Below are 12,843 nucleotides of genomic sequence, written 5' to 3'. Positions count from 1 at the left end.
GGCCAGAGGGGCCAGGAACACAGTATGAGTCACCTTTAATTAAGAGTATGTCTTAAGTAAATGACTTAATAGGACAGTTATATTCATTAGAGGTATAATTACGAGACCTAAGATCAAGCAGCAGAGAATGCGGAGCGCGAGCGTGGAAGCTGTCCGGAGCAGCTCCGCGGTCCCGGGGAGAAGGCGGTGGATGGGTCAGGAGGAGGGCATCCTCCGACGCAGGCTTCTCATTCCCAGCCTAGCTACCCTTGGATCCCAGCACTCAGCCGAGGGGGTGGGCGAGCCTCTGGCATAATTAAAATGCAATCATAATAAACAAACACTAATTACAGCGTCATAGAGTGTCCCATTAAACTCTGAGTCAGCCCCGACAAAGTGCTGCGCCCGACTCGATGGCAGTTCCCGGGAGGAAGCTCGGGCTCCTTCTGGAGCTGCTGGAGACCACGTCGGTCCCCACCCCATCCTGTCCCACCCTGCCCGGTCCTAGAGCACGTGCCTGCCTGTCACCTAGGACGCAGGGCCAAGCATCTGGATTTCAGACGTTCAAACTTGGTCCTTTAGGGCCTCCAGAGACAGAGCTGTCTGGACTGGTTTCTCCCTGGGCCCAAAGCAGTCCCCAGAATACCTCCTTCTCCCACTCCCCTAAATCAGTCTCATTCCTTCCACTGCCCCTAAGTCAAGTTTTATTCCCTTTCTTCCTGGCCTGGGGAACCTGACATTTAAAAAGACCCAAGGAGTGAGGTTATCTGTACCAGCAGTTCCCAATCTTTAAGTGGTAAGAATGGCTGGAGAGCTTGTTAGAAGTACCACTCGGACCCCATTCCAGAGTTTCTGACTCAGTGGGCTCCGGGTTTTCGTGCCTCATAACCTCACAGGTAATGCCAACAGTGCTGGGTCCAGGACCATGCCTGGAGAGCCATTCCTCCTTGAGAGCTCCTGGACCCTGTCTTTCTGGAGGACATTCTTCTGGCGAAGCCATGGTAGTCTAGAGAGCTCAGAAACTTCATACGTCCCCAGTTCCGTGGTCTGCCCTCTCCTTCCCAGCTTAAGCCAAACCCGCCTCTCCAGATTTATACCCACCGCTCCCCGGCTCTCACGCAAGGTTTGCTGAAGAAACTCTGCTTTTCCGTTTGCGCGGAAGCTCTTCCCACCTGGGGCGCTCTCCTTCTGTGTCCATATGATTCACCCTTCAAGACCCAGGCCCATGCCTTGTTTTGTCACAAAACCTGCTCGGAACGCCCACCCAGAGCTGCACGGGCCCATAGAAACAGAAGGCAAGCCGGAAATGCAAGCCCTGTGTAAAATGTTCACTTTTCTAGCAGCTACACCTTTAAAAGATTTATATATAAATCTTATTATATATTATATATATATATAATTATATATTTACATACTTTTTAAAAGATTTATATATAAATCTTATTATATATTATATATTATTATATATTTATATACTTTTAAAAAGATTTATATATAAATTTTATTATATATTATATATTTATATATTATATTTATAATAGATTTTATGTAACCCATTGTCTGAAAACTTCCATTTTTAACGTGTGTCAATAAAAAAGTATTCATGTGATAACATTTTTTTTCCATACAAAATCCTCAAAATCCAGGGTGCCTTGTGTCCTTAGAGCACCTCTTAGAACCCTCCACGTTTCAGGTGCTTATAAGCACACGAGCTCGTGGCTATCGCGTTAGACACAGCAGACATGAAAAGTATTTTCTCTTCGCTCTGAATCCCCTCAGCTTTCTTACAGTGCTTTCGAGCACACATCACGCTCTTGTCTTTTCACGGCTGGTCTGTTTGCAACTTGAAGTTGATGGCTGTGTCTTAAGGTGCAGTTGTTTTTATTCCCCCGAAGTGCCTAGCATTGGCCCTTATCTGTACGTAGGGGTGTGATCAATGAATCAGTGACTATGGGTTGATGAATGAATACGAGAACTCGTGAATATGGGAAAGACAGAGAACCCACAGAAACACCTGACATGGAGGGTCTCCATGTCAGTCCCAGGGACATTTCTTGCCTCTGCTTTGTGCCTGCCCAGTAGATCTTGGAGGAGGGGATGATTCAAGTTTTAGAACCACCCCTCACCCCAGAAGTTTCCTGTTTCACTTTGCTCTTCAACTCAGTGCATTATAAAAAAAAAAAAGAGAGAGAGAGAGAGAGAGAAATTCCCACCAGGAGGGCCCAGGAAACAGGAAAAATAGTTGTGCTATTGGTTTCATGTTTGGAGAAGAACAGGGTTCTCACTATCTCCGTGGCACTTGGCGTGAAAGTGGGCTTTGTTGCTGGAGACACTGCTCCCATTCAGGGCCGTCTTTCCCAGCTGCTGAGAGCCGGGCTGTGTTTTGACAGACGGGCCGAATGCAATGCAGACAGTTGTTTTAATTTCCAGCCAGATGCAGACATCACTCACACGGAGCCCGAAACCCAAGAAAGGAAGGTTGGGTCCTGGGCTGCAATGGTGCCCAGGCCTCAGGGGGCGCGTTGGAGGGACTTGGCAGAAGCCCGCTGGTGTTGTGGGGTTGCAGAGATCCTGGAAGGCTTAGAGATCCAGGCCCAGGAGAGGCAGGCTTTCAGAAAGGTGCTCCTTGGAGGAGTCATAGGCCATAAGTCCGAGAGGTCAAGGTTGTTTCTTAAGGCAATGTAATGATGCCAGTGGCTGGTAGCAATGGCTGGATGGTCTCTTCTATTTATTTATGTATTTGTTTGTTTATTTATTTATTTATTATTTACTTATTTTAAAGATATATTCATTTATTTGAGAAAGAGAGAGAGCGTGCGAGCGTGCACGAGCAGGGGGAGGGGCAGAAGGAAAGGGAGGGAGAGAATCGTCTGAGTCTTCACGCCCATCACAGACCCTGATGTGGGGCTCCATCTTAGGACCCTGAGATCATGACCTGGGTGAGAATCAAGAGTCAGACGCTTAACCGACTGAGCCCCCTGGCACTCCTGGATGGTCTCTTTCAACTGTACCAAGTCGTTCGGGGCAGGAATCGTGAGCAGACTCAGGGAAGAGTTAGGTCAGCTGCAAGAAATAGAGCAGAGTGTAAAGGACAAAGGCAGCCTCCCTCTGGGGGCAGAAATCCCTCTCGCAGCCTTCCAGACACCTGTCACCTTGACTCACTTTCCCATCCCAGAGACGGGAGTTCCTTGCCAAAGCGAGGGCTGAATGTTATTGGACAACCTTGACCTTCCTTGGTTGGGCTTTCCTGAAACTTTTCACCCCTGAGTCCTGTTGTGGCCACACAGCTGCCCTTCAGACACTGGGAAGGCACCCCAAGACTCATCTCTCTGGATGTGAACAGGCATCCCAGGTCCGTGAGTTGCACCCTCAGACGCCGTGTGGGGATCCCACCCCGCCCTGACCACTCTTCCACGAAGGACCCTTGGTTGAACAGCACCGCTCTTGGAGTAGAGACCTGAGCGGGGCGCTTCCCGGTGTGGGGCGGCCTTTCTCTGCCCGGATACCCTGTCTGTTCCTGCGGCCCAGGGGCAGTTCAGCCCCTTGAGCTGTTCTGTCAGCCATCAGGGCACACCACAGACAAGGCTTCGACTCACACCCTCGGGTCTGGTACCTGGAGGCTATTTCAGACTGGCTTGCACTCTCCCAGGACTAGTTTCTTAAACTGAACTGCCAGATTTTACTATTATCCTTCTTGCATTATTTTTGTGATTAAAAGGAAGTTAGGACTGTTTAAAGCTGATTGTGTCCACCCGCTTATAGAAAAGCCTTGTGATGCAATGTTAGGTGTTACAATGTGGTGAGAATGGGGAGCACCCAACCAAGAAAGGGAGCCTCCCGGGACGTGTGCAGGAGACCTCGTCTGGCCCCAGCGTATGTCCCATGACATCTCACCCTGCCCCAGCCAGGCAATACCCTTGAGTTCTGCTGAACTTGTCCTTAATGACTTTTGCTCGTGATAACGGCTCACTGTGCTGTGCCCCTCCGCGTCTCTGCACCAGCGCTCTCCTCCCCTGACTCAGGCTTTCTCCAATGGCCTCTTCCCCCCACACCTTGTCCTTGGCACCCCTCCTCTACGGTGGCGCCTGTCCCAGGCGAGGAGCTCCAGCTTTGCAATTACCAACTCCACATGGACTCTGATCTCCGAGGAGCAGGACCCGTGGCCTGATGGCTAGTCTTTCCCTCTGCCGTAGCCCTGGAGCCTCGCTGTAGTGACAACTGATAAACATTTGCTAGATAAGCGTGTTAAACTTCTCCCCATCCTCTCAGGAGCATGCTGTGAAAGTGTCCCCAGCAGATCCTTTGTCCCTCTGCCTGAGGCAGAACAGCGTGTGGCTGGACCCCAGACTGTGTGTTTGCACTTGGTTTACACATCCAGTGGGTGGGGGACCTCTCTGCTCTGATGAAGGAGAACTCAGCCCCAGCCCAGCAAATGGCTTTGCAGCCCATCAGCCTCCTGCCCCAACCAGCAGCGGTACCGAGCATTGCAGATGGAAGAAGGCAATCTTCAGACCCCTTTACCTGAATGTCACACATACTGGGCAGGTGGTGGTCTTGGGTCCACACAGGCCCGTCTCAAGACCCTGCAGGGCCTCACAGGGAAACTGGCGGGAGCTCGCTCTGGCTGCACCCTTGGGGTGGGGGGAGGGACTTGATCTGCAAATTCCCACTTTCCCCAGCAAGACGGAATCAGGCAGCTCATCTCTGTGGATGTTCCCATTTAACCAGACTTTTCAAAAGGATGGAAGATTTACTAGAAAAAAATTGCTTGCAGACATCAGAGAATGGGATAATTGGATCCAGGTGGTATGTTAGGTTGGATGTAGAGAGACTGTGCCATACGATGAATGTTATTAGATAGGAAAAGTTTCTCCTTCTCTCCCTTTTCAAATGTGTTCTGTGTGGGCAGGGTGTCTTTGCCCAAGTCCAGCTGAAAGCCCTTCAGAGACAAGTTGGTGGCATTCAGTGGGCTTTCAGCAGAGGTCACCATTTTCATGAGCCTGGCCAGCTCTCGAAGGACATGAGTGGCGGGCAGACAGAGAGAGGAAGATATGCTTCTGCCCCTGGTGAAGGCAAGAAGGAGCCTTGGGCTGGCCACCCCCAGAAACACATTCCCCTTAGCTGTAACCCCACCTTGCACCAGGAAAACGGATGAGAGAGAGGCCATTGATTCCCCCGCCCCCCAGTGTCCCCTCTTTACCCGCGGGGACAGTGCAACTACCGGTGGGAGTAGTGTAGGTGAGTCCGAACACACATCAGCCAGTCCTCACTCCCTGATCTAACTGTGCTGTCTTTCTTCTCTCTGCCAGATCACCAGGGTCCCCGTGGAATCCTGTGAGCAGTACACAACTTGTGGAGAGTGTCTGAGCTCGGGGGACCCTCACTGTGGCTGGTGCTCCCTGCACAACATGTAAGTTGGGGATCGTTCCAAAAAGGAGCCTGGAATGCAGATGACCAGGTGCTTTCCTGGGACTGTTGATGACCAGGTGCTTTCCTGGGACTGTTGATGAGGATGTGACCCGGGGTTTCCAGTGTGTGAGGAATTTCCAGGAATTCACATCCAGGTTGGAGAGCAGGAAGAGAGGCTGCAGGCAGGTGGGGGTCCTTCTTTCCCAGCATCATGCCTTTGCCTCTCATTTCACTTCCAAATTCTGCCCTCCTGGCTGCTCCCTGGTCTGCACCTTGTCAATACCGGGAAGGGTAGTGGCACCAAAAGAACTCACCAGTGAAGCTCTAGCATTCTCTCAGCTTCCCCAGAAACTCTTCAGTGCATCCTGCCACCTGCCACCCGCGTGCAGATGGCATTGCGCCAGGGTGGGGTTGGGGGTGGGGGATCTGGACTCCAGTGAGCTGCTGTGTGACCCTGGATGGTCCGCTGACCGCTCTGGGCCTCACTCCCCCAGTGCTGAATAGGGATAATGCCTACCTCACAGGTACACTGTGGGGATTAAATGAAATAATAAAATGCTTTGCAAATAAGGAATCGCAGAATAGGCTGTACAAATCAAAGTAATTATTATGAACTCTGAACCTTTGGGAGGACCCTTCTGGCCGCATTAATTCATGATTTCAAGAAGTCTGTGTCTCACTCTAACTAGCCTCACACCCCTATTCAGATACACCCGGCCCCTTGACTACCAGCTCAATAGAAATGCAAAATCACACTTAAACTTCCTAATTCGAAGGGCCCCAGAGGGAGAGAAGAGTGTGAAAACCAAAAGGCAGGCGCTGGCTAGGAATTCTGTTCCCCAATGGACTTGGAAGCTCCCTGGCTCGCTGCCAGCCTGCAGAGCATCTCCATGCAATGAGCGAGGTTTGGGGTGGAGGCGGAGGCGGAGGGCCAGAGTTCAGGGTCCTGCACAATAGCTCTTGGCTTCCCGCCTCTGTGGCAGGTGTTGCAAGGCCTAGGGAGGGAGGGAGGGAAGCAGGCGCCTCACAGATGCAAAATCCGGACTGGATTTAAGCCCACAAATACTGGGTTCCCGGCTTGGGTTTGGAGGTAAAAGGCTCTTCAAGAAGTTTTGCAGAAAACGTTCCTGCGGGGCCAGTGAGACAAGGGGTGCCGCTACTGCTGAGCATGGGAACGGCTGATGTGGCCACCCCTGCGTTTCCCCTCTGTGGTGCGGACCGGCCTCTCTCATCAGGAGGATTTCTTCCTCATCAGGGACCCTGAGGGCTGCCTGCCCCCTGCAGAGTGCCCAAGGCTACCTGCCCACCCCCTGCTCCCTGCGCTGCCCACCCAGCCTGGGTGCACTCGGCGCTTCTCCCAGGTGGAACACCCCTTACAGATGGGGCATTGTCATTGATTCACCAGCAAGGACAACCGTGTTCCCCAGCTCATGCTTGAGCCTACTGATCTGTCACAGTGCTGGAGTCTCCCGGCGGCCCCACACCACCCCTGTCTTCCTCCTGTCTGGGTGGGCTGTGGCTTCTAGAACCCCTGAGCTGCCACATCAGGATAGATTGCGATTTCCTCTGTCCTCTGAGCTCCTTACCTGTGGCCGAGAATCCCTCCCACCTACGGGGCACACCTCTCCCTCCAGCCTGTCAAGAGCCCTTAGAAACAAGCTTTTTCCTCTTCGTGCCCAGAGCTTGCTCCTCTTGGGTCCTCCTCGCGGTCAGCAGGCCCCCGCCATGCCCTTGCACCTGCCACCCGTGGCCTGCCTGGGTGGGAAGGAGTTGATGGGCCCAGTTCCAGTTCCCAGGCCCGCACACTGGACTGTAACGGAGGCCCAGGGAGATTGCTGAAGAGGCTTTAGGTCTGGGGGGTGGGGGGGATTTGAAACCTTCCTGTCTCTTCTGTGTGCCTGGCTCTTGCAAGTGTGTTATTGTCTCCAAGGCTATTTATCTCTGTTAGGGCTGTTGCCATAAATAGTATGATAAAAAAGAGCCATTTCAGTGAGTCAATGAGATAAAGGCCCCAGTCAAGAGCTCACTTTAGAGCTATCTTAAGGATTCACTTAAACCTCAATAATTCTTTTCTTTGACAGCATTCATATTTAGATCCATTATGTGCTTGGAAAGGAAGCAGGGAGGGGCGGGGGAGGGGGAGGTGGTGGTGGGGGGAATCACTGAGGGATTGTGGCATCTTGTGGTATGTCGGGGGGATTTGGTCTGGAGAAGCACCAGCCCTGGAATGTGCTCGCCTGTGACATGGGCGGCCAGCAGATGCCCGGCTCGCAGGCGTCCCCGTGCCCACCTGCCGCCCCAGGGCTGAGATGAAGCTGTCGGGTGAGATGGCCGGCCGCACAGCTTTCTGGCGAAGGCAGCCCCCACCCACCCACCCCAGTCTGCTTCTCTGTCTCCAGGCGTTATTTCACAGTGCAGATATTTATTTAAGATACAGCATGTGACAGGGAGACCATCTCAATGAATAAAACATGGTCCCTGCCTTCAGAGAGTCATTAGTCCAGCCACAGGATCTCCTGCAGGCCGTCCCACTCAGTGAAGACCTGTCCTACCTTGGACACCTTTTGGGGGTAGAATGATAACGTGAATAGTCATCATCATTAACATTATTATAAGGGCTGAAAAGTCATTTTCTCTTTTTTAATGAGTTATTTATTTATTTGAGGGAGAGAGCGCGTAAGAGCAAAGGAGCAGGGGGAGCGTGATCCCAGGACCCTGAGATCATGACCTGAGCCGACATCAAGAGTTGGGTGCTCAACCAACTGAGCTGCCCAGGTGCCCCAAAAAGCCATTTTCTAAGTACTCATGTATTTAATCCTTACGCCAGCCCTGTGAGGTAGGGTATTATCACCATCCTCTCCATTTTATGGTTGAGGAAACTGAGGCACGGAGATATTAAGTCACTTGCCCAAAGGGACACCGTAGTATGCTGTGGCCTGGGGGAAGGAGGGAAGCATCCAGGCAGCCGGGCCCCCGAGCTCACATGCTTAGCGTCTTTTGGGGCTACCCCTCTCATTCCCCAGACTTGCCGCCCTTGCTCACCACACAACCTGTAAAGATGCTATCTATCGGGAGCTATTCTTTTTTTTTTTTTTAAGATTTTTTTTTTTTTTTTTTGAGAGAAAGAGAGATAGCGACAGAGATAACTAGAGAGAGAAGGAGCGTGGAGGAGAGGGAGAAGCTGACTCCCCACTGAGCAGGGAGCCTGACATGGGGTTTGAACCAAAGACCCTGAGATCATGACCTGAGCCAAAGACATTTAGCCGACTGAGCCACCCAGGCGGCCCCAGGTGCTATTCTTTATGTCTAAACTGTACCGCTCATGTTGGGGGTGAGTCCCACTTCCTCTTAGTCTGTGTTTAACTGTGATCAGGACCATCTGGGAGTCACCCAGGCCCTCTGGGCTAAGTGAAAAGCATAAGTAGAAGACAAGCCAAGAGCCTCAGAGCAGAAAACCACTCTTAAAACCGCCAGGGGACCGTGGAGCCCAGCAGATGGGTCTCAGAGGCCTGACCTCTTATGAATGTGTGTCCCTGGCAGGTGCTCCCGCAGGGACAAGTGCCAGCGCGCCTGGGAACCCAACCGATTTGCGGCCAGCATCAGCCAGTGCATGAGCCTTGAGGTGCAGCCCAGCAGCATCTCAGTGTCTGAACACAGCCGGCGGGTAAGGAACACCTCCTGGGGGCCGCAGGGGGCGGGGGAGGGCACGGAGCACACACGTGGTGTGCGCGTGTTCCTTCAACACGTGCACGTATATCTGTCACTGGCTCTCACTTTAAACACTCCAAGGAAATGCTGTGTTTATAGAAAACCAATGGTAGTTCCTATTGTAAAGGGCACAGTCATTCTCTGTACTCCCGGGAAACTCATTACCCATTGATCTGTTTTGTAAATCTAGATTCTGCATTTAGTAACAAACATCTACAACATAGTGTGATCTGATACTAAATAACACATTGTTTGTTACATGCTCTGTTTACATTCCTCCACTTCATGCGGTTTTTCACACAGACCTTAGAGTTGCCTCTGTGTGTGAGAGAGAGACAGAGAGAGGAGAGACAGAGACAGAGACAGAGACAGAGACCGAGGCTTAAGTCACAGTCAGTATGTACTTAAAGTGATATTAAAGAGACTAAAACAGCCCTTAACCACCTGTCGGGGTACAACCCCAAATATTTCATGTCCTTAGGCCCTGCACGATTATTTCATTCTGAAGGTTTTATGAGCATTTACGGATGTTAATTAGTTAATGAACCTTCCAAGATTTCTGTTCATTCATCCCCACCAGGAGGTTTTGGCTCCCATGGAGCTGAGGGAACAAATAGGGGAGTTTGTACCTAAGTCTCTTGGCCCCATGGAAACGAAACTGGGGCAGGGATTCAGCAGCAAACAAATGTTTGGAGAGGCTAGGTGACACTCACTGTGAGTGAGAAGCCACGGCAAATAAATAGAGCCAGGTGTTGGTGGGAAGACAATGGGAGACCTATGTACACTGTGGTTCCCGACTTGGAGGCTGGCGGGGGTGGGGCGGGGTATTGTTGCCATGCACGCTTATGGTCACCCCCTGTTGCTAGAGGAAGCCAGGTGCATTTTTTACCTATTGTGTCAAATATCACTTAGATATTCTATTGTGTTGTGGACAAACTCATTTCTGGCGTTCAGTGGTATTTTTACCATTCAGAGGAGGGTATGCAAACTTGAAAAAGCTGGAAAGTGCTAGCCTAGATCATTGGAACCCAGAGGCAGCAGATGACTGCAGATGACTGAGCTATTGGTGTCCACATTCCTTGCTTTCTCTGGTCCCCACAGTTCCTTAGGAAGCCACCGCCCTACTGGGCAGGGACTGTCAGCAAGCAGGGCACCTAGGGTTGGGGGCACAGAGAGGCAGGAACTCTAGGACACTTGCCATCCTGATAAGCAGCCACTGAATCGTAGCCAGGGAGAGGGCTAGCTGTTGCCCACCAACCCAGTAACCCTCCAGATTGGTAAGCCAGCGTTACAGCTTGTTTGCAAAGGGCTCAGCTGAAGACTTGCTTTCCAGGGTCATGGTTTCATGTCAGAATGACAAGAGTCAGAGGAATTTTGGTACCTTTCCCTCTAAGGGCCCTTCACCCAGTCCTTTATGAGGCTGGCCAAGACTGAAAACTAAACTCAGTGATATTAATAAAAGCCATCAACTCTGCACTCCAGTAATTACTCTGTGTCAAAGTCAGAGGATCACTAGACCAATGTCCTTCCTTAGATATGAGCTTGGGGGCCATGAGTCTGCAAGCAGGCCACAGCAGGGCTAGACCCGGAGCCCTGGTTCCCAGAGGCCCTAGAACTCTCTCTTCCTATGGTGTCATCTCTTTCCTCCTGAGGCTTTTTGCTCCTCCCACAGCTCAGCCTAGTTGTGAGTGATGCCCCCGACCTGTCTGTGGGCATCTCCTGTGCCTTCGGGAACCTGACCGAGGTGGAGGGACAAGTGTCTGGGAGCCAGGTCATCTGCATCTCACCAGGACCCAAGGATGTCCCGGGCATCCCTCTGGATCAAGGTAAGAAGTGTGTGCTGCGAGAGTCACATGCCAGGGGCTGCCCTACCAGAATGGTCAAGAGTAGGGGCACCTGGGTGGCTCAGTCTTTAAGCATCTGCCTTTGGCTTGGGTCATGGTCCCAGGGTCCTGGGATCCAGCCCCATATCAGGCTCCCTGCTCAGCGGGAAGCCTGCTTCTCCCTCTCCCACTGCTTGTGTTCCCTCTGTTGCTATATCTCTCTGTCAAATAAATAAAATCTTAAAAAAAAAAAAAAAAAAAAGAATGGTCAAGAGTAGAGTGCCCGGGGGATGGGGTGATGCACAGAGGGCAGAGGGGGCAGGGTGGGAGCGCCAGCACAAAAGCTGCCTGACCAAGCCTTCATATCACAGATGCTACCATGGGCTTATACAGCTCGTTTGAGCCTGAAAGCTAATTGTCATGGCCCAAAGCAAAATTCAGGAAGAAGGAAAACCTTTGCTCCCATTTGGGTTAAATCTGCCCATATGCAGAGAGTTTTCCCAGATTTCCCTTCCCTTCTAGGAATGGCAGTGGCTCCAGCCAGCGATTTCCAGTGGGGTTCTCCCCATGGAACTGGGGACTTGAGGGGTTCGGGCCTCATATTTCCTGAAGTCTTTCAGTAACTGAACATGCCTCACCAAAGCAAGGGTTTCCGTGGGATGTGGTTCATTCCGTTTCCCCTAAGGGGTGGGGGTGGTGGCTGGGTCTCAGTGACGGGTGTCTCAGCAGGATCAAGGGGACCCTCTTGGGAGGCGATGCCTCAGGCAGTTTTCATCTACCATCTATGCCCCCAAGAGAGCCCTGGACTGGTTTAATGGATTACCCTCAGATTCTCCACTGGGCCCCCAGGTTGTGTTACCCTCTCCTTTTTTTTTTTTTTCCTACCCCCAGACTGGTTTGGGCTAGAGCTACAGCTGAGATCCAAGGAGACAGGGAAGATATTTGTCAGCACCGAGTTCAAGTTCTACAACTGCAGCGCCCACCAACTGTAAGCACTCACCGGGCGAGGGCCTTGCCCCGGGCATGGATACAGGTGTGGGGTTCTCACAGCTCCAAAGTGCTGGCTTCCCCTCCTAGTCTCCCCCGGGGCCCGGCATACGGTGGGGGACAAAGTAAGCTCTTCATAATCGTTCCTTTTCAGTTCTGTTCGGTTTATTCAGTTATGTTAAACAGAATGAGTCTCACTGTCCAAGACGCTGATCTCATCCAATCTCCCTTGCCTGGACCCCCAACAACCCTGCCCCTAATTCTCCAGCTTAGACAGTAAGCAGAGAGTTTGACGTGAAGACGAAGGTCATGGTCCAAAGACCATAAGACCAGTTGGTGGTGGCTTTGAACGGAGAGATTGACAGTGAATGTAATTAGACGTATGCTCCATGTCCGAGTCCAAGAGAGACTCGAAGGTAGAAGTCAGCTATGCACACAGCTACCCCCAGAGGAGGACAGGATATAAAGGCACAGGCTAGGAGGGGGAGAGCCGACTTTAACTCCACTGTGGTCCAAACCCAGCCTTCAGCTTTTCAAAGAGGAGGGAGAAACCAGACCAAACTAGCAGCCCCTAGAAGGGCTTGAGTAGGCTCCAGCTGGCCTCGCCAGCCATGTCCAGCAGCAGAACACTTACCAGTGGTGCCCACAAGCGAAGAGCTTCTACAGTGGGGCAGGAAGACAGACCCATATTTAGTTTCAGTCTTTATTCTCTGGAAGAGAAGCTGAGACTCCTTCTGTACCAACTGGGATCTCTATACCTTCTGGTTTAGAAAGAGGGAAATGGGTCTCTATAATAGGGCCTCATAAAGGCCACTGGACCAGTGACCCTGGACATTCCACAAGGAGACAAATCAAGCAACAACACCACACCAGAAGGAGCCAGGAGCAATCATTAGGGATAGTCTATGGGCCAGTCCTTCCCATTTCCCAAGACAGG

The 12,843-nt window shown here is 51.6% G+C and overlaps 1 protein-coding gene across 1 annotated transcript in view; it reads left to right on the top strand.

The window, feature by feature from the left end:
* PLXNA2 (plexin A2) overlaps positions 1–12,843 on the top strand; it is a 212,265-nt gene that overhangs the window by 126,573 nt on the left and 72,849 nt on the right. Inside the window, exons 5-8 of the mRNA XM_004775277.2 lie at positions 5,289–5,389; positions 8,929–9,052; positions 10,769–10,922; positions 11,811–11,907. Of these exons, the coding sequence (XP_004775334.1) occupies positions 5,289–5,389; positions 8,929–9,052; positions 10,769–10,922; positions 11,811–11,907 (476 nt within the window). The remainder of the gene's footprint in view (positions 1–5,288; positions 5,390–8,928; positions 9,053–10,768; positions 10,923–11,810; positions 11,908–12,843) is intronic.

The sequence above is a fragment of the Mustela putorius genome, unplaced genomic scaffold (genome assembly GCF_011764305.1).
Source record: "Mustela putorius furo isolate JIRA1106 unplaced genomic scaffold, ASM1176430v1.1 tig00001012_pilon_pilon_pilon, whole genome shotgun sequence".
Lineage (NCBI taxonomy): Eukaryota > Metazoa > Chordata > Mammalia > Carnivora > Mustelidae > Mustela > Mustela putorius.
The sequence above is the reverse complement of the archived record's forward strand: the minus strand, read 5'-3'. Positions and strand labels throughout refer to the sequence as shown.